Source organism: Ovis canadensis, chromosome 12, assembly GCF_042477335.2.
Source record: "Ovis canadensis isolate MfBH-ARS-UI-01 breed Bighorn chromosome 12, ARS-UI_OviCan_v2, whole genome shotgun sequence".
Classification (NCBI taxonomy): domain Eukaryota; kingdom Metazoa; phylum Chordata; class Mammalia; order Artiodactyla; family Bovidae; genus Ovis; species Ovis canadensis.
The window spans coordinates 62,423,027-62,448,799 of NC_091256.1; the positions used below are offsets into that span (position 1 = coordinate 62,423,027).

Sequence of the window (25,773 nt, forward strand, 5' to 3'; positions counted from 1 at the left end):
GACTGAACTGTTTGTTAATCCTATTAGAACACCTAATAGTTTTGAACAGGGAAGCAGTATCTACTGACAATTTAGCCCTTTAAGATGAAGTATGTTCTGCTTAATCTGCATTTTGAAATTTATCACTATGTTCTCGAACTTTTCCCCCCATTCCTCTGTATTTCTATTTTTAAATGTATATCCTTTTTCTTCCATTTTCCTCCTGCAAGCTGTAGATTCCTGCTGAAAATCCCCCAATTCATTTTCGTGATGCTTGTAAATCTCCCCCGCCTTAAAATACAGATGCAGTGAATTCCCCTTTCTCTGTACCAAAGATCTAGAATTCTTTCCACCAATAACTAATGTTTCACAACTTCCTCCACTCGTATCAGGTACTAGAAACCTCATTTCAAATGAACTGATTATCAAAAGATTGAGAACTGAACAATGGAAAAATAATTAGTACTTCTTACTTCCAATTAGAAGTAGCTTTGGCTCTCAGCATTGATAGTCAAGTAAAAACAGAACAGGGAATGTGTCTAGACTACTCCCTGTATCTACCAGCTGATCCATGTACATTGGCTACTGCTTAGTCATTCTGTCATGTCAAACTCTTGGTGACCCTTTGGACTGTAGCCCACCAGGCTCCTCTGTCCACGGGATTTTCTGGGCAAGAATACTGGAGCAGGTTGCCATTTCCTCCTCCAGGGGATCTTCCTGACCCAGGGATTGATCCAAGCCTCCTGTGTCATCCCACATCTTTACCCGCTGAGCCATCAGGGAAGGCTAAGTACACTGGAAATCCTCTCAATAAGGGCCCCACAGCACACACTCATGTAAAAAGCGGTAACTCCATTATTAGTTAACACCCAAGGGTGTTTCTAACTTACTCATGAACCCCTATGATAACCCCAATTGTCCCAATTTTATAGATGAGGAAACTAAGGCATAGAAAGGTTAGGGAAGTTATCCAAAGTCACACAGCGGTTAAGCGGCAAGGTCAGAATCCACACCTGAGGATCCTGCTCTAGAGACTCGTCTGAGCCACAGAGCCCTGTCACCAATGCTGTCTCCCTTGCTGTGCATCACTGCTGGAGCAGTCACCATTTCACATCAGCAGATGGTCATCCACCTGCAGTATTTATCTGGAAGTGGCTTGCTTCTTCTGGTGTTTAGGATCACGGCCACAAGTCACAGTGCCTAGGCATAAATTATTTAAATGGCTGGGAGACAGAGACAAGGACAAAAGTAACAAACCATATCAATTTAAAAGAAAACTGATCAAACAAGAGTCTTACGATAAAAACTTTATTGTCTTAAATATCAAATGTTTTACACATCACTTTTTCTTCAGAAAGTTCCTAATAAAAAAAGAAAAATAAAATAAAAGTGTTTTGATTACTTAGGGCTGACTTACATTTCAGTATGTGACAACTCAAACCCAAATGCATCTAGCTCACTCAGCGGCAGACAGGTCCTGTGTCCAGCCCCTAAACCAATGGCACAATGCAACCAACTGTGGGATTCCTGAGTTTGGTTCCCTTAAGTTCTCAGAGTTTTCCCAACTCTCAAGACCAAAGCCTTTTGGGAGTGAGAGAGCTGCTGGCAAGCCTATTTTGCCAACCAGCCTAGTTCTTTTAAGATGCAGTGGTCTCAAAGCTTAAAGAAAAATCAGGAAACCAATAAAAGAACAATTTCAAGAACAAATAAGAGGGAAAAGAGGGGCTTCTATTTGCTAAAATTTGCCAAATATGGCTACAAAACTGGTAAACAAACCTTATTTGAGTGCAAAGGCCATTAGCGCAACTTGCCACGGAAATGATTAATTTTGAATAAAAATGAGCATTCAACGTTCATTGTAGGTGCACAGTTTTAAAAAAAGCAAACAGTATGCTGAATTGATCTGAATATATAGGAAACTAGAGAGGTCTACCTTTCTTTAAGCCACTGATGCATCCTTCAAGGCTGAATGTGAAACAAACTCCTGGTAAACAAAATAATTTATTAGTTATGTATCTTCCCAGGAAAAAAATCTACCAGCACACCTTTCCCAAGTTAGCTAATGGAGACCTCTTTATGGTACATATGAAGAGAAATATAATTCTGTAAAAATTATTCTAATTTCATATTCCACATCCCCACCCCAAGTCTCATTTTAGGGAAATTTCCCATCTTCTACACCCTTGCACCAACTTTCTCTGTAGATTTCATTCCGTAAGACTGTGCTCTAAAACTTATCTGCTATACCCTCTCACATTTTAGTCCCCGAAGGTCTAGATTACCAGTATGTAACTGACAAACCTGCAAGGATATTCTAATTGTAAACTTCAGAAGTCACTGTAGTTAAGGTTCAGAGATTCTACCTGTATCCTCAGGATTACCACATACATGGTGACAGGCTCAAGAATGTCCTTTTGATGGAGCTGTCCTGCAGAAGAGGTTTGCCAGAGGCCTGAATTTTCTTGTAAATAAATTCTGCCCTTCATCTAGTCCCAGAACCATTGCTTGCTACATTCTCTGCTCTAGAGTTCTATTTTCACATTTTGCACTCAACTGCTTTAAAACAGCAAATGTTCCAGAATTCTCTGCTAAGTCTTGATGGCCCAGATGGTTAGTATTTCAGAGCAGCTGGCTCAAAGACGGCAGGAAGGCTGCCAGAGCACAGTCCATACTTCTACCCTGCATGGAAGGAGGTCGTGATAGAAGGAAAAGTTGACTGTCACTGGTGCACATTAGGTCATCTTCCATTTACTTGCACTTTTATCCTGCCTGTTCCCCCTCTACCAACAGTGTAAACTGAATTCTGTCCTTAATCTCTTCAAGTATTTCTACCAAACGTTAGCACATTTTTTGTTGGTTTCTCCAATCTCATTTTTTCAAAAACATTTTTAAGAGTAGTTTTAGGTTCTCAGATTCTAATTCTATTTTGAGCCTGCTTTTCCATTTTCTCTGAATTTGAACCAAATCATCCTAGTACAACTTTTAAAATAAATGATGCTAATAGGCAAAAACAGATCTTTCACTTGAAGCTAAGATTTATTTCATGTCTCTTGACGAGACTGATAGCTTTACAGGGCAGTTTCCAGTTTGTTTCAGTACTGCTGTTATCCTCAGTGCTCACCAGTCACTTAATGTCTCATGAGTGAATAACAAATTCTTATTCAAAGATTCAAACTGCAGTCTGAGAGGGTAACAGTTCATTGTTCAAACAGGTTTTCTTGAACTTCTGCTTTTACCACTGTAGTACTGATAGCACAGCAAAGAACATAATAAATACATAGAAACCATTTTGCTTTTTGTATGCCAGATGCAAAAAAGCCATGTCATAATACTTCTATGGAAATCTAATCCTTCTGGGAAATCAAATGATTTGGTGCAGGATAACTCAATCAACAATAAAGGTGAGCCCTTAGGACACTCCATACATGCCTATCTCCAGGAGGGCCATTTTCAGACATTCTCCACCCTTTCCCACCCCAACTCAAACTTGATGCCTCTGCTATTTGGAGAAACTAAGGCACAAGAGAAAATCAAGCACATCAAAGGTTCCTCCCTTAAGTTCTATGATTTATATAATTAACTCCCAAGTAACATCCATCGAGGGAACACTACTGGGGAACCTGAGCCATGATTTGACATTTCTGGTTCTCACGGACATGCTTTGAGTTTACCTTGTTGTAAATCGGCATGTTTAAATCTTCCAAAAAGAAAGCAGCTATTTTAATTTATGAATCTCCTAACGTGAAAGGTAACCTTCATTTTCTCAGAAGGGGAACTCTTTGAGAACTGTGTTTGTTTCTAGTTCAGCCACAGACTATACAAAGTCACCAAATTCAAAGGAGAAATTTGCCTTTTTGGTATCTGTGCTAAAGAATGCACAATCCAGTTAGCTTCTCTTATGATATGCTACCAGTGATAACAAGTTGGAAACACACAGCAGTTCAATTGCCCTGCTTACATTCTCTGCAGGTGACAAACCGCCAGGAAAAGGAAATCAGAATGTACTGCAACTCTTCTGGCCAGTGACTTGCAAGGCTGTTTTTTATAAACATGGTGGGATAAAAGTCTTCACCATGACTGAAGACTGTTATCTGAAGATTAACAAACGTTTGCTTTTTAATCTACGTAAAATTAACTGCAGGATATCTATCACACATGTATATATACACGAGTTAATGGTTATAAACCAACCCAAAGTTTTATGGCTTTTGCTAGAGATAGAAAAGCTGTGCTAAGGGAAAAACAGGCAGATTCCACCTCAACTGGTTATCATAAAATCGGTAACACAAAGTCTCATTTATCTTTTCATGTAACTCTTTCACTGGAGAAACCCTTTGGGAAAAAATACTCGGTGTGTGTCTCCCTTTAGTATGTACTGAGACAAGGAGCTCTGAAGTTTTGTAGGCTGCAAGGCAGAACAGTTTTCTCACACACTTATCATCTATCTAGTTCCCTTTGCCAAGCAACTGATAATCTTTATGATAATGGACAAAGCCCAAATGGGATGAAGGCTATTAGACCATGTCTGGATGCCTGAAGAGGTACAAGTGGAAATAATTCTTACCAGTGACAATGGCAAAATCTAGAGCCTATAGCTGTCTGGTTACCAAACACATTCTTACACACGGGAACCAACTTGAAGGAAATCTTCTCCTCTCTTTGGTGAATAGGCAGACGCCACTCTTGGAGGTAAGCACTGTTCACAAGGCTGTCCATTACTGATTATGACAAAAGAGCTATCCAATAAAGCAGCCCATACTGGTAATGGCTGGCCTCACCAGTTCTGCTGGCAATCAGAGGAGTTCACAATGATTTTATCTTACTCTTGGAGAAGTTAATGTCTAATTTCTGCACTTTGCATACAAATTGACAATGGAGGTTCACTAATGTCATGTTCCTTAATTCCTTTTGTGTTTTAGAACTGCTAAATTTAAAAATGATTCAAAATCCTGACAATGTCAACAATTTTTACTTTCACACAAACAATGGACAGGAAGATTTAAAAAAAATCAAAAGCAACTATGAGTTGAAAATAAATGATGAAAAAGGACAGGGATATTTGGCAAATGGGTTAAGCTCATCCAAAGTATTCCTAATAAGAATACGTGTACAACTATACGCCTACCTATTGAATTTTCTCCTAGAAATAAATATACATATACATACAATAAAAGCTATTGTAATGAAACCTTTTCTGGATTGGTATTCTACAGCCCACCTGGGATTGACCCCCAAATCTCCACACTGTGAAAATTCAGTGGTTAAGTCTCTGAGCAGTGTTCAGAGGAACTGCTTGTACAGAAAACTAAGAGGCCCATCTTTATAAAGGCCTTTTGGAGGAGCCTATTGTTATCAATAAGTCCTCCCACCCTACACTCACCCCACTTTGTAACCCTAAAGACTGACAAGCTCAGAATAAATTCCCAGTCATTCCCATAAAGCAAATCAGGGGCCCATTGCATGGCTACTCAATTTCGTTTCAATCATAGCACCACTACTTAACTGCAGTCACAGCTCTAAGAGCTGGTTGACAGAAATCCTATTAGCAGGTTCCTAGTGCATCTTGTATCTTTGGCGTAGGGCAGGTAAAAGGGTCTACAGCACAGGATTGTCTAAAAGAACACTCTAAAGACAATCTGGCTAACTTGTTTCGAGCACCACCCTGAACACAGTAAGTGACAACTCTTTCTGTCAACCATTTCCTAACTTCAGAGAATCACGAGGAATCTATGCGACTTTCCATCATATCACTCATAGCTCCTAATACACATACAAACATCACAGCCAAAAGAAAGAAGATGGAATAGGGTAGAAGAGCAATGTCTAAGTGCCCCCAAATTAAGATTTAAAAAACTCCTGAGATATGAGCCTCCATTTTGATTGTGCTCAATGACGTAAATTTTGACGGAAATAACTCTCAAAGAGAGTAAGACTTTAGACAAAAATCACTTAACATTTAAAGTTCACAAATCACCCTTCTGAAGCTTCTGTTTCAGACACATTGCAAATCATCGCCTGGAATTAGGAATTATCATTCTCAAAAGTTTCTTCAATAAAACCAGGACTTCAGATTCCTGCTAGGTATATAAGAGAGTTTATCTTTCAGGAAAAAAAAAAAATCTAAAATCTACCCAGTAGAATTATTGCACAGTGGGGCCCACAGGACAATGATTTCCAAGGGCTAGTCCTCATATAAAAAAAGGCCACAATAAATACATCTATATACTATGCCCCACTCTATCTTGACATGGTAAACACAAATATGACGAATCTTGCTTTAAAAAAGAAACTCCTGAGGAAAGAAAGGGATGGAAAACTCTACCAAGGCCACTTGAGTCAGAAACTCCCAATTATTTCCACTGCCATGAAAGACACTCACCAAATAGACTGACCATTCCAAGCACCAAGATGAACCAGCGACAAGGTTATTACACTTGAATATTTCACTCAGAACACAGCTCAAACTGAGCTTTAGAAGAACTTCCTAGAAGATGAGTTTGGAAAGGAAATAAACTGCTGGCAACCAACCCATCAGCTGAACATAAGTTCACCATGAGTCATTAAGGGTTGAAATGTGATCAGTGAGATGCTACCACACCCAATCACTAGTAAATTCCAGTGTTTAGAGCATTATTTCACTCACAACAGTTGTTGAAACATCATCAACATTGGCAAATGCGATTACAGTTTTTTCCTTTCTTTTTTTAATCTGGGTAGCACCATGTTACACTCTGATGTTAATTCCCTCACAAAATCCCACCCAAGGTATCTGGCAATCCATGCAGTAGCCTGTGAGGTACGAAGCAGCCCAAGTTTTAAGCCCTCCCCACTCACTGCATTAAAAGGTGAAATCCTAACCACACCAATGGAAACATGCTACTCCAGGAAATACTCAACTATTCTTCAGTTTCCTGTTACAACCCATGAATCATAATGCATTCCAAACATCAAACCATGTGATCAAGTTTGTAAACCAAAAAATGAGTCAATAAGCCATACCTTGCCTACAGCACAGACACAGCCACATCATGCTTTCAGCTGCATGGGTGGTGGGATTTTCTCATGGCTTCTGCTTTTTAAAGCACTCACTCTCATTCTAAAAGGGTATGCTATACACAAAACCATCAATTTTATTCCAGAATACATCATCTTAATGATAATAAAAAGCTTCTGTGTGCACATACTGCCAATACATTTAAAAAGGCCCAAATTTTAACAAATAGGATAGACAAATTCATCAGACAAGAGATCATAAATTACTTTGGCCAAAAAAAATCTAAAAAAAAAAAAAAAATCTGGCTCAACATTCTGCTTGCAGGTTTCTACTTATATCGTATATGTGGTGAGTGTGTGTGTGTGTGTGTGTGTAGATATACAACTTTTCTTTTTTTAAGGGAATAGAGTATGGTCTAGCCCACTTTTCCATGGTTACGTAGGAACTACAATGTTCTTTGCTAGCAAGACAAGAAGTGCAAGGTCTGCATTTCCGCCAACTTGATGCAAAGCCCCAAGAGCTTCCTGCAAAGTAAAGCCGGCATGGAGAATCCGGTCAATGTCTGCAGCAGGAAAAATTAACGGTGCAAGGAAGGAGGGACTTGGTGACGGATGGCTGGTAGATGGTTCAAATTCTAGAAGTTGCCCTGCAGCTTCAGGACAGACATGTTCCTCGGCCTCAGGCCTGTCTGTCACTGGATTCTGTGTGCCCTGACCCAAATCTTTAACCAGGATGCAAGCGGGTGACGAGGACTCAGTTTGCTCAGAAGTCTGATCGAGCATATCCTCCTCATCTGCTAACAGTCTGGGTGAAATCTCTACACCTAAGGTGCAATGTAGTTGATTAGACGCTTCTGCTGAGGCTACAGTAACAGAACTACTCTTGTTTACTGACTCCTTGGGCTTGGGGACACCTTCCTTATCAGTTAACAGGCCATCACCTGGACCCCTCAAATTAACAGTGTCTACATCTTCCACTCTAGCGGCAGCCAAAGTGTCTGGTGATTCTTCTGTCTTCACTGATACAGATACAGCCTGATGACAGGAGGCCTGTGAACACTGCTCACTCTGGGTTGCTCTATGACGTTCATTTTGGGTCCATCTTTCAGAAAGGTCCTTGATACCTGTTTGGCCCTCAATTACTGTCTCTGATTGACAGATACCTTCTTCAGATGTGTTTTCTGAAGCTGGTTTACTACTAATGATCAAAAGTTCATGAAGTTCCTTCAAGGCTGCCGTTATGGATGAGCAAGATTCCTCTGGTGACTCTACAGAGGGCTGACAACTGCCACAGAGACTTACTAAAGAGGAAGGGTGATCCCCGCATTCTTTACTTGTTTCAGACATTTCAACATTACTTTCTAGAAGCTGTAAATCCTGAGTAGAAATGGAATTATTCGAAATTTCAGAGGAAGGGTTATATTTTGATGTTTCTACTTCCATCAAGGGATTATCTAAGATGAGATCAGATGCACCAATGTTCTTGACACTGGTATTCTGACCTCCTGAATTCCGCACAGCAACTAGGGACTGTTCGACAATATCTACTTCCATAAGTGTTTCTGAATTTGAGCAGCCAAGGCATCTTGAAGGTAGAGCATCTTTCCCTGTACCCGGAAGGTCCACATTTTGCTGTAGCCTGTCTCCTTCCATTGCAGCTTCTAAACCAGCACTGCTTTGTTGCCTTTCTCCAAGAAGTTCAAGGTCCCCTGTGTGACAAAGATGGTCTTGGTCATGTGAAGCACTCTGTTGTATAACCTCATGCTGTTCATTCCTTAGTTCTTCATGCTGCTGAAGGCCACTCACCTGACTTGGGTCCTGACATTCTGGGTGCCAACCTCTTTCCCCCGCGAGCCTCTGCGGTTCTTGCATCCCAGTAGTTGTGACAGATAAACTAGCTTCCTGTCTTGTGTGGAGATGAGATTTGAGACCCTGGGTGCTTCTTTCAGCAGATTTCTCTAGATGGTCTGCAACAATGGCTTCTTCAAGTGAATTCTGCAAAGGCATAGCTGGACTCTGGTTTGCTGGAGCACTGTCTGCTGAAGGAGCACAGTCAGAAAGATCCTGTGGAGGAAGATGTTCTTTCTGCTCAGAGGTTATCTGGAATTCAGCTGAAGCCTTCAAAGCCTTCACAGCTTTAGGTTCAATGCTGTCTGGGTCACTGGGCTGGATAGGGCTGACTGAAGCAGAGACAGAGTGAGCAAGACTTGCAGGATTACCAATCTCAGGACTCAGTCCTGGAGGATGGGCTTGATGGTTAAATCCATCTGAAGTTGGTAATGATGACATTCCCAGTGAGGTAGTTTCTTTACCGCTTTTCTCTACAGAGAACGACAGTGAAAGGAAAAATGATTAATCAGCAGGTTACAAAGGCCACTAAATTATCAGAAGATATAAATTTAAACAAGATAAAATCAGGTCCTTAAACCTGGATCTGTCTTATATTCACAGACTTTATACATGAACCCTTCTCATTGCGGCAAACAACATCATAGCATCAGAATAAGAGGTAGGCATGTTCTTGACAAACTGTGTGTGTTGGAATTCAATAATTTTTATATAGGTACCACAGAATGGCTGAGTTAGTCCTCAAGACTGAAAGACATTTATGTATCTTTACTCTCAGTGGGTTTAGAACTCCAAAATACTTTCTCCAAGTGTGTTCTCTCTGCCACTTGCCCTCAAACCACCTGAAAGCTTGCTAAGCATGCAGACTGTAGGACACTATCCTGAGGAATAAACCCAGGAGTCTCTTTATTCAGTAAGTTACGCAGGTGATTCTTAAAACCACAATATAATCTTGAGGATTTCGGTACTAAGAAGATTCTCCTGCCAATTCACTTCAATGTGTCAAATGTGAACCCTGAGAAGTCTACAGCTAGGTATATCTGGGATTTATGTCTGAGAAATAACAATATGATACTACTCAGGGACATTCAGAAGACAGAGAAGCAAACAGTCTATTTCTATCTGAACATTTCAAAAACTGTGAGTTTGACTCAGAACAAAAATAAAGCTAAAGATCAAACAGACTAAATCTCAATTATTATCTTACCAAACAATGCAACTTTAAAAAGGAGTATCAGTTACTTTATCGTATTAACACAGTATAAGAACATTATAAGAACATTCCCTACTTTAAGGGCAGGGAAATGGCAGGGGAGGAGGGCAGTGGAAGGATATAGTTCATACATTTCCCAATAGGCAATAACAATGTAGATTCACTGCAACTTACTGACCATTCATAAAAGATGGAAGGATTAATTACCACACCTCTAAGCAAACATCATGATGTCATTAAACATCAGTTCCAACTCTCCCTCTGCTACTGATCCATCCAACTAAAAACTGACCTCCACGCAATTATTATATAATCTTTAACTAAAAGTCAAGGCTGGCAACAAAAATGACATCACAATACAGATTGTTAGGACAGGTGCGACTCAAATGCTTCATGTTAACTGTGCCTTAGAAGTCATGAAGCAATGCAGTTATGATTCAAGTGGCTCTAAATCGTTCTAGTCCAACCTGGGTTAACAACATGAAAAGATAAAACACTCTGTCAGGAAGATACTGACTCCTTGTGAAACAATCTTTCTTATAGTTTAGGGGTAAACAGAATAAGAGCATATATCTCAGTGCAAACTATATTCATTAGAGTATGGAAACACTGTAAATAATTTTATTTATCGACTTGGACAGCTGACTGAAAGAGGTTCAATTTTCAGCTAATGGGAACAGAAAGATGCACTGTAGTGAAATGCCCATGTTAGCAGTGGAGAGCTGGGCGAAGGTAGCGGCCTTTGGCAACGGTATGTCCGTTATAATAACTGGGTGAGGCGAAGGTGAACCAACCTCACTGAATTCCGTACTCACTATGAAGGCAGCGTATAATCCTCCTGTAGCTGAGATGGTAAGTTTCGCTGGCCTAAGTCCTAAATGTAGGGGAGGATGAGGTCAGTACTACAGGACAGCAGAAGAGGATGAGGACAATGGACATTAATAATAATGCCTGTTTTAACCCATCCTCATGAGGGAAATGAAAGAAAGAAGCAACTAAATGCTATGTATCTAATTACAACCAGCCTGCAAACCCCTATAAATTCCTAGGTTGACAGTCTAAAAAGACTGCCTTTCTTCCTTTTAATAAATCAGTTAGTATACTCAGGCTGACATTTATTATATTTATGCTACAGGGAAATGGAAGCAGAGTGCCTCCTGTGGAAAAACTGTCAGGCTAGGGAGAGAGGGAAAAGTCAAGTTTCTTGTGAGAAGATTAAACTTCAGTCCTGTCTGTGTTACTGACTCTGTGACCCTAGCCAAGTCACCTGGTCTAAGTTTCCATTTCTTCTTCAACAGGATGAAAACTGCTGCCCCTGTATAATGCTGGGACTTTTGTGTAGTAATGTGAAAAATATACTTCCAGTTTTTCGAAAGAAAGGGATTTATGACATTCCTAACAATGTGGTTATCTTCAACAAGAAAGTGCTATGATGCTGATATTCAAAATGGTCATGTGTTTTCACTGGGATTTTTTCCTCTGTGGACTTTCTAATAACTGATAAAATTTTAAATGGTAAATTATGCTTAGATACATATGTATGCCAACATACAAATATATATATATATACACATATATACATATACATATATATATATATATATATATACACACACACAAGCTAGTTGTAACCAGATTAAACAAGGTGAACTGGTGAATGACAGAAGCTAAACTTCAGAACTGCTGCGGATACAAAGACTTTCAGACCACAGACGACGACTGGGTGGAAGGCTGAACGTGGCGTCTATAAATACCTGGTCTGGGGCCCACTCCAGCTGCAGTACACACACACTACATGCATCATGGCTTCTGACGCTCTGTTTGAATTAGGAAACAGACAAGCAAACTTGGGTTAGCAATGCGAACCACACAGCATGCAGGGCTGCAGTTCCCAGTCCTTTGCCATCTTTAAGATCAGGAACTGCAGACTCAAGGTGGGGGGATGCTCTTGTAGCTTGAACATCAAAAAGATTTGCTAGTTGCTCTAATTCTTTCACAATACATAAAGCAATATGTCAACTTCAACAGATTTTCAACAGAACTTGGGAAGAAATTAATTTTCCACACCTACACAGAGAAATCATGGGCAAATGTGTGAAAGAGATGAAAAAAGTAGATCCATAGATGGAATTACATGATATGGAAATCTTATGGAGTAAAAGTGAGCAAACACATCTGATATTAACTTTCAACATTTCTTTCTCAGTTGAGATTTATTTTTAGAAGAAAAATAATCCAAACCAGATTACCTATCCTGGCTTAACTTCTTTATTTTTTCAAATACTCTGAATTAGTATTTTAAAATTATGTTTTAATCAATAGAAAAGATAAAAGATATTCTGTATAGAGTATCCATACCAAAGAGACAATTTTTAGGGAAAAATACATTTATCTACTATGTTTACAGTTAGGTGATTCTGATTAATAGTAGGATGCTTTTGTTCCAAACAAATATGATATTGAAGAATTATTTCACTATTTAAATATTACAAAAATTAGCACAAGCTATATACTGTCAGCAACAAAAGGTAATCACAGAGGTAGAGAGCCATTTACTTTTAATCCTTTAAAAACTGGTATACCCCCTTCACTATGGCTGAAAACATCTGTGGTTTCTATTTTAATCTCCTAAACTTTTTATTAAAAGAAAATAATTACTTAAAGAGGGTAATGGTTATATTAAAGTTAGGGTAGCTCAGTCACAGACACAATGTACATCCTTCAAAGTAAATGGGCCTAAGGTTAGTAGGTTATAAAGCACTAAGCTACTGTCAGCTGGTGTTTCTCAAATGAAAGCACCAAAACTGTGGGGGGAAAGAATAGAGGTTTCACAAAATGACAATACATGCTCATTTTACTAATAAATAGCATTATAACTAAGATGACAAGTTACAAATAATAATAATAATAATAAAACACCTTCTAAGTAAGTATGTCAAACCCATTCAAGCTTGCCTTGTAGCTAAGGTTGAAACTATTATCTGTCAGGTTGTTCAAAATTCTCCCCTTCATACAAAATACTAAATCACCACCCAAGTTGTATTTTATATGGAAACTGAGTCACAAGGTGGTGATGGAGTAGATTCCGAACAAAGCCAGCTTGGAAGCGCCATCTGCAACTCACACTTACTCTAAGGAATCTCAAGGTCAGATCACTGAATGCTCTCCAGTGACACGCACTGGCAAAATCTGGCTGCTCTTTGTTAAAACTCTTATCTTTTTTTTTGGTCTTTAGGAGAAAGCTATTCCCTGAACTTACAGCTCTAATATATTTTACTGTATCAGCAAATGCCATGTGTGATGTAAGTTACTAATGACTGATTACAGCTCAAGACATTAAAATAACTCAAACTTCTCTTCAGCTTCTAGAAAATATATCCCAGAGTCACTGATATGTAACAGATGGGAAAAAAACTTATCCATAGACATGAGATTTTCAACATGACTGCATCCCTCCGTTTTTACCCCAGAAAACTTGGCTTGTTCTTTAAAGAAGCTACAACAACTGAGACTCGGGTGGTGGTGGAAGAAACCTTAGGTGGAAGCACTTTCAGCAGATATTAGAGTTGTGGTTGCTCAGTCACAGACACAATGTCATCGGGCCTAAGAAATGAAAAAGAGAATTTCCAGGAAATGTTCACTCAAAAGGAAGTGTCTGCTTACTGTTATAATTTTCTTCAGGGAAAAAAAAAAGACAAGAAAGATTCTTTACGAGTCCCACCAAAATGTGCCAAAGCAAAGAACTCCCCAGTGTATCCTGCACACACCAATGGATAGTTGTTTCTGGACCTACTGAAACACGGGAGCTTTTCTGTATTGTATGTGGAGATGTGAGGAGGCGCTAAGAAGACAAGAACACACCTACGACAGGACGACGAGATGGATTATGAATTGGTCCTTATTCCCCTCTGAAGCCCGAACTTCCCTGGCTCACCCACCAATAACTAGAGTATTACTCGCGAGCTTGGCTATTCCAAATACCTGCATCCTCTACAGACTTTTGAAGGGCTTCTGCCAGTTCTTGGTCTGCAATCTCCTCTGGCCGTACTTCATCTCGCCCGGGCCCATATGCCAACCGGGCACACTCTGGTAACTCCCCCTCAGGAAGGAAGGTGGTCTTCGAGCCTGTGGTGCCGATCACGAGTACATTCTTCTTGAGGTCAATAGAACACTTACAAAGAAGAAACCAAAGACAGATGATGGCAGAAAAAAAACATGAAGCAGGAAAATTATGACCCTGAACTTCATAACTCCATTCATAAAGAACAACATTGACAGAGATGACTCAAAACAAAAACACAAAACAAAATCGATTTTACCTAATCTACGTGACACTGTTAATTTAGAATTTTTAAAAATATCTAAATTGTATAGCAGAATAATCTCTATGGGATATACTTTACACTACACTTATTTGTCAAATACAGAAATGGTTCACATCTGAATTTAAATGTAACACCTGCTCACTGCAAAAAAATCTGGAAAACTACCAGGCATGATCCACAGCCACACCTTTTAGAAATATATAAATGACTTAAAAATATATATACAACTATATAAATGGTATGTCTCAGTTTTATAATTGCACACTTTTGCTTTTTGCTTAAGTGTAAAAAGTACAGCTTATATTTAAAGTCTATACCAATGGTCTCAAAAGTCATACATGGACAAGGCAAGCACTATAAAAAAGTATTCTGCATTTCTGTTAGCCTGCTTTTCAGTACATTTTCACAATTACTTAATATAGGACAATTACACACATATGTTAAAGCTGGAGACTGCTAATCTATACCATGATTTAAAAATAGGGGAAGTTAAAAAAATAAAAAAAGAAAAATAAAGAAAAAGGGAAAGATTAGCAGTTAATAAATTAAATTTAATTGGGTTTTATTTATACATGAATTCACTCATTCCTTCAACTTAAAATTCTGTACCTTGATTAGAGTATTGATGTAACATATTTTAGTGGGAATTTAATATTAAACATTTAGAAAAGAAAATTAGTGTGCTGCTTTAGCAGCACATATGCTAAAATTGGAATGATACAGAGAAAATGAGCATTGCCTGAGCAAGGATGACATGCAAATTTGTGAAGCATTCCATATTTTTATATTACTCAGCCATAAGAAAGAATGAAACAATGCCATTTGCAGCAACATGGATGGACCTAGGAACCATCATACTGAGTGAAGTAAATCAGACAAAGACAATATATGATATTCTGTATATGTGGAATCTAAAAATATAGTACAAATGAATCTATTTATAAAATAGAAACTCAGTCACAAATACAGAAAACAAACTTATGGCTACCAAGGGAGAAGAGGGGGAGACTGGGATTGGCAGATACGCACTACAACATGTATAACAGATAACTAATAAGAACCTACTGCGTAGCACAGGGAACTCTAGTCTATACTCTAATAACCTACAGAGAAACCTATATAATCATCTATATAAAAAAAGAATGGATATATGTATAACTGACTCATTTTGCTGTATAGCAAAAACTAACAAAACAATGTAAATCAACTATACCGCAATAAAAAAATTTAAAAAAAATATTAGTGACATAAAAATATTGACAAGATATGAAACCTTGTGTGAGTTTTTACTGTCTAAGAGCACACTAATTCCTTTTTCAATGAGTTTATTTCAACACATTATTAGGCTTCAGAGTAGAAACATAAAAACCACTGCAAATGAACACATTTATAAATTATTCTTCCTGTACTAAACAAACATTTCCAACATCTTATGTAATCTTTCCCCTTAATCCCAATACTCTTCTTCCCAAGTACTATTTGATCAACTACTAAGGATTTACTAAACTTATACTCGCAGTAAAATCATCATTGTGTATTATGTACATAGCCCTACAAATCCATCAAAAAACTATTTGAGTTCTACTCAGAAACTTTTTGCCTTTTCATGCTGTTCATGGGGTTCTTGTATCAAGAAACTTGTAGTGGTTTCTTCCTCCAGTGACGCTGGGGAAGACTGAAGGCAAAAGGAGAAACGGGTGACTGAGGATGAGATGATTAGATAGCATTACTGACTCAACAGACATGAATTTGAGCAACCTCTGGGAGTAGTGGAGGACAGAGAAGCCTGGAGTGTTGAGATCATGTGGTCGCAAAGACCTGGACATGACTTAGCAACTTTGAACAACCCAGAAACTAAAAATTACACAAGAGAACCAAACTGTCCACTATAGTCTCAAAACAGATGGCAGGATTCAATAGATTCAGAAAGATTTCACAAAAAGATTCTATTTCTACTGATAGGTAATTTCAAACTGTGTATGACAATATCATCAATTAAGGACCTTTCCAGGTTTGAAGTCATGCTTCTTAGTGTTTCAGTGTACCCAACTAAGGGAATGTGCAGTAATAACCATGTAAATCACAAAAAGCCCACGTGAAAAGAAAGTGGATCTCTTAATTACCTGATGCCGTTTCAGCATATCCAGTCCCAGAAGCATGTCCATGGGCTGCTCCTCAAGTATAGAGAAGGAACATGCCAGGAAATCACCTTCAATTTGAACCTGAGCTAAAGCACATGAAGAAAGGAAGAGGTTATCATTTTTTCAAGGTAAAGTTTAGAAATGTATCTATCATTCTCTGCAGTCAGTCAAAGCCAAGCCAAAGCACTCAAACAAGTGACTGAAGTATGAAAATTCAGTAAGACAAATAATCCAGTTAAAAACCAGTGAAGGCATCAGCTCATAAAATGGACTGGGTAGAAATAATACTCACAAGATTTGGCTTGATATGTGATACCTTTAGGATACATGCTCCCCTGGTGAGGAAAGCTGGCATTAAGAATTTGAAAAAAGATGGATAAAGAAGATGTAGTACCCATATAAAGTGGAATATCACTCAGTCATTAAAAAGAATGAAATAATGCCATTTGAGCAACATGGATGGACCTACAGAATCTACTGAGTGATGTCAGATAGAGAAGCAGAAACACTGTATGACATTTCTTACACCTGCAATCTGAAAAGAAATGATACAAATAAACTTACAAACAGAAAGAGACTCACAGACTTACAAAACAAACTCAAGGATGCCAGAAGGGATAGCTAGGGAGTCTGGGAAGGTCATGTACACACTGCTATATTCAAAATGGATAACCAACAGGGAACTATGGTACAGCACATGGAATTCCACTCAAATGTTATGTGCCAACCTGGATGGGAGGCGGGTTTGGGGGAGAGTGGATACATGTATATGTATGGCTGAGTTTCTTCACTGTTCACCTGAAACTACCACAACATTGTTAACTGGCTATCAGTTCAGTTTAGTCCCTCAGTTGTGCCTGACTCTGAGACCACGTGAATTGCAGCATGCCAGGCTTCCCTGTCCATCACCAACTCCTGGAGTTCACCCAAACTCATGTGCATGGAGTTGGTAATGCCATCCAGCCATCTCATCCTCTGCCAGCCCCCTTTCCTCCTGTCCCCCAATCCCTCCAGGCATCAGAGTCTTTTCCAATGAGTCAACTCTTCACATGAGGTGGCCAAAGTACTGGAGTTTCAGCCTCAGCATCAGTCCTTCCAATGAACACCCAGGACTAGCCTCCTTGGATGGACTGGTTAGATCTCTTCGCAGTCCAAGGGACTCTCAAGAGTCTTCTCCAACACCACAGTTCAAAAGCATCAATTCTTTGGCATTCAGCTTTCTTTATAGTTCAACTCTCACATCCATACATGACCACTGGAAAAACCACAGCCTTGACTAGATGGACCTTTGTTGGCAAAGTAATGTCTCTGCTTTTGAATATGCTATCTAGGTTGGTCATGACTTTCCTTCCAAGGAGTAAGAGTCTTTTGATTTCATGGCTGCAATCACCATCTGCAGTGATTTTGGAGCCCAAAAAATAAAAGTCTGACACTGTTTCCCCATCTACTTCCCATGAAGTGATGGGACTGGATGCCATGATCTCAGTTTTCTGAATGTTGAGCTTTAAGCCAACTTTTTCACTCTCTTCTTTCACTTTCATCAAGAGGCTTTTTAGTTCCTCTTCACTTTCTGCCATAAGGGTGGTGTCATCTGCATATCTGAGGTTATTGATATTTCTCCCAGCAATCTTGATTCCAGCTTGTGCTTCTTCCAGCCCAGCATTTCTCATGATGTACTACTCTGTGTATAATTTAAATAAGCAGGGTGACAATATACAGCCCTGACGTACTCCTTTTCCTATCTGGAACCAGTATGTTGTTCCATGTCTAGTTCTAACTGGCTATACCTCAATACAAAATAAGAAGTTTAAAGTTAGAAAAAAGGTTTTTTTAAAGAAAAAAAGAGCTGTAACTACTGAAGCCTGTGAGCCTTGAGCCTGTGCTCCGCAATAAGAGAAACCACTGCCATGAGAAGCCTGTGCACTCCAACTAGAGAGTAGCCCCCACTCACCGCAACCAGAGAAAGCCTGCCAACAGCAACCAAGACCCAGAGCAGCCATAAATCAATCAATCAATCTATCTATCTTTAAAAAGAAGAAAGATCAAGACAAATTCCCCCAATTTTACTACCACTTGTTATATCAAGTTTCTTTGCTTGAAGTCTCCTGCATTGCCTCCCTTCCTCAATTACTCCTCATATTTTATATATAGGATCTTTTAAGAAAATCACTTTGCTATTAACTCTATATTGGGAAACCCAGGTGGCTCAGTAGTAAAGAATCACCCTGTCAATGCAAGAGATGTGGGTTCCATCCCTGGGTTGGGAAGATCCCCTGGAGGAGGAAATGGCAACCCCCTCCAGTCGTCGTGCCTGAAAAGTCCCATAGACAAAGAGCCTGAAGGGATACAGTCCAGGGAGTCACAGAGAGCTGAACACAACTGAGCAACTAAGATATGTGTACACATTTAAGATGTGTGTACACATATCTTATGAACAGAGAAGTATGTGAGATACATATAGTATAAAGCCTAATAAAACAAATATCCATGCATCTATTTCCCAGGTTGAGAAACAGAAAACTAAGGAGTTCACAGCCTATTCTTTTCCTCCTCCAACCCTTCCACCTATCCTTGTTTTTACGTTAAACATTCCCTGCTTTTTTTTTTTAATAGTCCTTACTATTTTGTATGATGTCTAAGCAACATTTTGGTTAGTTTTGTGGTTTTAAACTATGACTCGCTTCTTCTCAAAAGATATTTTGAGATACTTTATTCCTGTGGATGCATGTGACTATATTCCTTTCACTTACCCTACCTCTAAGAGTAAGCAAGAGTAAGCACTGTAATGTCTAAGACCCCAGCACTGATTTATCCATTTTGGTGCTATGGAACTTCCAGGCTGCTTCCAGTTTCTGCTGCTGTAAGCAATGCTAACCTAAGTATTCTTGTGCTTGTCTCCTGGCATGCCATGAGCATCTCAATGGTATACTCTAAAAACATACAGGGTTTTAGGGGATAGATTAGGCTCAGCTCTACTTGATATTGAATTATTTTCCAAAATGTTTCCAGTGGTTTTTAGAAAGGTGCCACTGTTCCACCTTCTCCCAACATTCAATATTATTCGATCTAAAATATGGCAATAATTCTCTATTTCCCTGATTAATGAGATGAAGCCATTTTTACACACTTACTAACCATTTGAGTTTCCTCTTAAAGTGTTTATTCAAATGTTTCTGTAATTTTTTATATAACACTCTGAGTTGGAGGATATATAAACACACAGAATATGCATAATTCTAAATATGAATCTTTTATTAGTTATGTATGTCACTAAGTTCATTCCTAGTTTGTTCATTTTCTTTGTGTTTGATGAAAAGTTCTGTCTTAATTGGCTATATTTATCAAATAATTTCCTTATCTTTTAAAGAAACCCTTCCCTACATAAAACATTCCCCTATATTTTCCTCTAAAGGCTTCAATGTTGCCTCACACATCCAGGCCTTTAGTCAACCTTGAGTTGATTTTTGTATGTTATGTGAGACAGGGTCCAATTGTCAATTGTCCCTTTTTCTACACAGATCCTCAATTCTCTGAGCACATTTCCAGGTACCTCCCCACTGCTCCATAAGATTTCCTGTCATTTATCAAGGTTCACATAAGCATGGGTCTGTTCCTGTTCTAGTCTTTTGGTCTTTATATCTAACTGTTTGTTCAGTCGTTCAGTCATGTCTGACTCTTTGGGACCCCATGATTGCAACATGCCAGGCTTCCCTGTCCTTCACTATCTCCTGGAGCTTACTCAAACTCATGTCCGTCATGTTGGTGGTGTCATCCAACCATCTCATGCTCTGTCGTCCCCTTCTCCTCCTGCCTTCAATCTTTCCCAGCATCAGGGTCTTTTTTAATGAGTCAGCTCTTCACATCAGGTGGCCAGAGTACTGGAGCTTCAGCTTCAGCATCAGTCCTTCCAATGAATATTTAGGATTGATTTCCTGTAGGGTTGACTGGTTGGATCTCCTTGCAGTCCAAGGGACTCTTGAGAGTCTTCTCCAATACCACAATTCAAAAGCAACAACTCTTCGGTGCTCAGCGTTCTTTATGGTCCAACTCTCACATCCATACATGACTACTGCAAAAACCATAGCTTTGACTAGATGGACCTTTGTCGGCAAAGTAATCTCTCTGCTTTTTAATATGCTGTCTAGGTTAGTCACGGTTTTTCTTCCAAGGAGCAAGTGTCTTTTAATTTCATGGCTGCAGTCACCATCTGCAGTGATTTTGGAGCCCAAGAAAATAAAGTCTGTCATTGTCTCCCCACCTATTTGCCATGAAGTGATGGGACTGGATGCCATGATCTTCATTTTTTGAATGTTGAGTTTTAAGACTGTCTTTTCACTCTCTTCTTTCACTTTCATCAAGAGGCTCTTTAGTTCCACTTCGCTTTCTAACATTAGGGTCGTGTTATTTGCATATGACTAAAGTTATTGGTATTTCTCCTGGGAATCTGGATTCCAGCTCGTGCTTCATCCAGCCCACCATTTCATATGATATACTCAACATGTAAGTTAAATAATAATACTAGGTATAATAATGATATCTAGCAGGGGAAGTTATTCCAGTGTATCTTGACTACTCCTGCCACAAAGGGCCTACATAAAATTTAAAATTAACACATCAAGTCTCATACACACACAAAAGAACAATTTATTGGAGTTTTGAATGTATTACAATGTTTCTGTTGACAAATGGAGAAGTACCACCTTCAACACATTGAACCTTCCTGTCCATGTTGTATCTTTCCTTTATTTGACTTCCCTTATTGTTATAAGGTTTTCTTGACACCTATCATAGCCAAAGTTGCAAAACGGTACAAGTTTTCCAACCAAAAGGACACAAGGGATTGGTACTTATTTTGTCCCTTGTTATCTCCTCACTAAAGACCATAAAAATAATAAGAATTCAGACTCTGAAGCAACTGGTTTCTGGTATTCTTCCCCAATTTCAGTCCTACTGTGTGTAAAAAAGTATAGAAGAGTAAGGTATTAAACTATACTTATTCTATAGAAATCAATAATAGAAAACATGGAGACTAATAGACAAATGTATTAAAATAGGAAATATGAAAGAGAAATATGAAAAGGAAAAAGGGTAGAAAAACTATCACTTGCAATGAAAGAAAAGTAACTTATAGTTAAAATAAAAAACTACTTGTTTATCTACAAAAACTAATAATACTTGATTGTATAAGGATATTAAGATGGATATTCAATCAGTGCTGGAGAAATCAGATTGATAACAGTTAACAACATCAAGAGCCTGAAAAGGTATTCACAATCTTGAATTCAGTAGTTTCACTGAGGGGAAATCTTAACTGAGGGGGGCGGGGGGATCAAAACCAAACAAAAACGCATGTCCATGTTACGATGACAAAGTATTAGGGGAAAAATCTACTCCAAAGACTGACCACTAAACCCATACAACAGAATCCTATTCATTTATTTAAATGATGCTTATGAAATTTATACTGGCATTTGGAAAATGCTACTTTTTCTAAAAAGGAAGTATAAAATTCTACATATTACATCATCACCGTTTACAAGAAAAAGATGCCATAAAGAGTTATGTCTGGATGCTCCTACCGAGTCTCACCTAAAAGAATTATTTTTCACTTCTTTTTACATCTACGCTTTGAAATTCTCTATAATGAGTATTTACATGGATAACAAAAAGAAATAAACAACAAAAAAAAGAACAATTCTGATTAAAGACAAAGGACTGAACACAACTTACTTAACTCAATTTACTCCTAAAAAAAGCCACAATAAAAAGTCATTTTTTTTTCTTTTTAAAGCCACAAATCACTTAAGCCAAACACAATGGGAGAGACGACTGAAACGCAATTCTGGAACTAGACAGCAGATTACAGTAAGAAACCAAGAAGCAACCCTTTCTAACATCACAGAACTCTTAAGAAGCTGATGAGCTGGTTGAAACAAATACCTCTGCCAACAGGGGCGGAGTGAGCCCCAAGCAGGAGCACTGGCTGCAGGTCTATGGCAGTACAGATGGACCTTGGGGCTCCCCTCCCACATGCTGTTCAGCCAGGTGACTATCACCTCCCCTCAATAGTGGACTGGAGGTTTATTTTCTTAAGGGTGAACCAGAGGCTCCTGTAATAGAAGTGGACATAGAGGAAGACAGAGATACAACAAGAACCAAACTGAAAACTGAGGTGGGTGGGGAGGGGGCGGGTTAAGTGGGACCTTACTGAGATTAGCCTTTTTCTCCACCCCAATTTACAGATTACCCACAATCACCAGGGCTACCCACCCAACTAATCTTCCAAACAGCCTTCTGGTGTCTCATTCTTCAACATGAGCAGATGCCAAGAATCACCAGAGATTGAGAAAACCATCTAACATGAAAGAAAACTATACCAAACATAAAGGTTAGAAGGCAAAGTTGAAGAAATCTGGTTTTCTTTCTCCGAACACAATGAAAGAAAATAAAACTAGAGGACAAGTCCATGATAGTAGATTATTCTACTTGAGTATCAGACATCCCAGAGGGGAGGAAATCATTATCAGAACCATTTTTCCAGACTGAAAGGTTGTCTAGTGCAGTAGATGAAAAGAGATCTACACCCAAGTACATCATTGTGAAATTTTAAAACACTGAGGTCAAAGAGAAGATCTATAAGCTTCAGAAATGGAAGAGAAATCTCACATGTAGATGACCAAGAGTTAGAATAGCAGCCAGCTTCTCCAAAGCAACTCTGATAAAAATCATGAAGGGAAGTGATTTCCAACTTAGCCTGGTAGAATGTAGAGAAAGATAATGCTCTGATATTTAAGGATCCACTTTATTCCTGTGTACTTTTTCTCAGGAAGTTATTGGAAGTTGTACTTTAATAAGCTGAGGTGTGCCAAAAAAAAAAAAAAAAAAGTATGGGATCCATATTATCCAGGGTTAAGACTGAAGCAAAAGGTACCCTTCAGGACCCAGATTCCAAAACAGCAGCTATGAAACAGCCCTGAACCACCAGGCTAGGCTGAAAGAAACCTCTTCAATAGGATAACATATATAAAGGAGATTTACACACTAGTAAGTGTTTAGGGATGAGTAACACATAAAAAAACCAATGACACACACTCACAGGCAGGACAACTACTAATTCTGAGAAAATACACTTGACATGAAAGGAAAAACAATCTTTTTCAATTAAATGGCTTAGCTCTCAATGGTACTTACATAGTCATGTCAATATAGCACTGAAATCATGTTATTTAGAAAAATGCAGGTAACCACCGAAAGAAATCAGCTAAAACAGTGGAAAGGGATTATCTCTGAAGAGCAGGAAATAAAAGTAGTACATAGGGGATTAGTGGTTTCTTTTTTGTAACCAGCTGAACTGATGTTACATATATAATTCGGTAACATACAGGATCTAAAATTTCTAAGGATTAGGCGTGCTGGATCAGATGCCCCTGTCCAAAAGGAATTTTTAAAGTCTATTACACTACAAAGACCCCCAGCACCCTTCACTCACCTAGATGTACCCTTCCAATGATCTTCTGAGTGCCCACTCCTTTGGCGATTCCTGCCCACCGACGGTCTACCAGCCTCATTATATTACACCTTTCTGCACAAGCTTGGCTCATAATAGTCATCTGGGCACCTGGAGGAGGGGGAAAACATCAGATAAGAAAGACCAAATCCTCATGTGTGGCAAGATGAAAAAACACAGCACTAAGAAGAGGGCAGAAAGCAGGCCTACTCCCAGGCTTCTGTTAGTATGAAATCCTTCCTACCTAGCAGGCTTCGTGCCACACTTAGTTCAACTTTCAGTTTCACACTGTCATCTGAAACATGGTGTGGAAACTTGCTGTTGAGGGAAATAGTATTGTTTAAATATAATAATTACATGACATTTTTAAACTTTAAAAACAGAAACCAAATATACATGGAAAGGATTTCCAAAAAGTCAGACTATGTCTACAGATGGAAACACTCAAGCACTGGCTGCACGCTTGGATCAGTTTTCACTGAGTATCTCTAAACATCTTACCAAGTTATTTTTATTTCAAACTCTGGGACACTCTAATTGACCAGTTAAAAAATAAATCATGTAGTCTCTCATGAACTCTCCATTCTCTGCTCCAACAATTAGACCCTCTTTCCCATGAGGAAGAGGGCATTGAGGCCTTTTCTCTTCTCTCCTGGCTATACACTCATCCACACAGCTGGGGGCTGGAGCGAGCCTGAGCAGAACACAGACACTTCTCTCATCTTTCTCTAGGGTCCTAGTCTCTCCCAGGGAACCTAGTTCCCCTCCCTGAGTGGTGGACCTGTCTTTCACAAAACCGCTAGGTATAATCCTCTTTCTCCCCAAATACTTCTCTCTTTGGACTTCTCTCCTTGGCAATGGAATTCTTTTTATGACCATAAAATGCAGGCACTGTTCGCTTTCAACCCCTCTTCTTACAGTCTTCTCCCCACTCTCAAACTGAGCTCCAGCCCTGTTAATAAATTCTGGGCAATTTCTGACCTTTCTTCTTCTAACCACAGCCATCACCCTAGCTCACACTCTAGCCCTCTACCTAGTGGACAATTTCTCTGGTTTCCAAATCACTCTGTAAGGGTATAATTTAAAGCAAGGAAATAGTTCTGATCCTGAGGGGTATAGAATACTCCAGAACTGTCACCTCCTTCAATCTTCTTAAAACACTACCTCCTCCAGATCACTTATTCATCTGCTCAAAGGTCTTCAAAACAACAGCTTTAAACCACATCACCACAGCCTTAAGATCCCACCCTACCCTGGTCCAATGATTTCGAGCTGCTACAGATTGAATGCCTTCTTCCAAAACTCATGTTAAAACCTAATTCCCAGTGTGACCATATTAGCAAGTAGGGCTTTGGGAGGTGATTAGGTCATGAGTGTGGAGTCCTCATGAATGGGATTCAGTGCCTTTTTAAAGGAGCCCCCAGAGAGTTCACTTGTCCCCTTCCACCATGTGAGGACACGGGGATAAGATGGTCATCTATGAACTAGGAATCAGGCACGATATCTGCCAGCCAAACCTCTCAGCCTCCAGAACTGAGATATAAATCGGTGTTGTTTACAAGCCACCCCATCTACAGTATCTGTTACAGCAGCCTGGACAGATTCAGACACCAGCCTTACAGCTGACTCCTAAACCTTCCACGCTACCAGGAGGAATGTGTCTCCTCTGCCTCTTACTCACTCTGACCCTCCTGTGCAGTGCCCTCTCCTCTCCTTTCACTTCCTCTGAATTCCACTGAGGCTTTAAGGCCCAGCTCAAGACCCACC

The 25,773-nt window shown here is 39.2% G+C and overlaps 1 protein-coding gene and 1 non-coding gene across 7 annotated transcripts in view; one reads left to right on the top strand and one right to left on the bottom strand.

Annotated features, from left to right (window-relative positions):
- Positions 1-1,273: 1,273 nt before the first annotated feature.
- The window catches only part of DDI2 (DNA damage inducible 1 homolog 2), a 43,280-nt gene continuing 18,780 nt past the window's right edge, over positions 1,274-25,773 (bottom strand). For 4 of the 6 annotated variants that reach the window (XM_069545941.1, XM_069545942.1, XM_069545940.1 and 1 more), the window contains 4 exons: positions 23,989-24,117; positions 16,482-16,585; positions 14,015-14,204; positions 1,274-9,293 (listed from right to left, as the gene is read on the bottom strand). In XM_069545941.1, the coding sequence (XP_069402042.1) occupies positions 7,408-9,293; positions 14,015-14,204; positions 16,482-16,585; positions 23,989-24,117 (2,309 nt within the window). In that variant the 3' untranslated portion in view covers positions 1,274-7,407. Of the gene's footprint in view, positions 9,294-11,787; positions 11,851-14,014; positions 14,205-16,481; positions 16,586-23,988; positions 24,118-25,773 lie in introns of those variants that run through there. The other 2 variants (XM_069545945.1, XM_069545944.1) reach the window with 2 other exon arrangements.
- On the top strand, positions 15,039-15,142 carry LOC138416740 (U6 spliceosomal RNA). Its single transcript, XR_011247854.1, has one exon. It is a non-coding gene; the product is annotated as a U6 spliceosomal RNA (small nuclear RNA).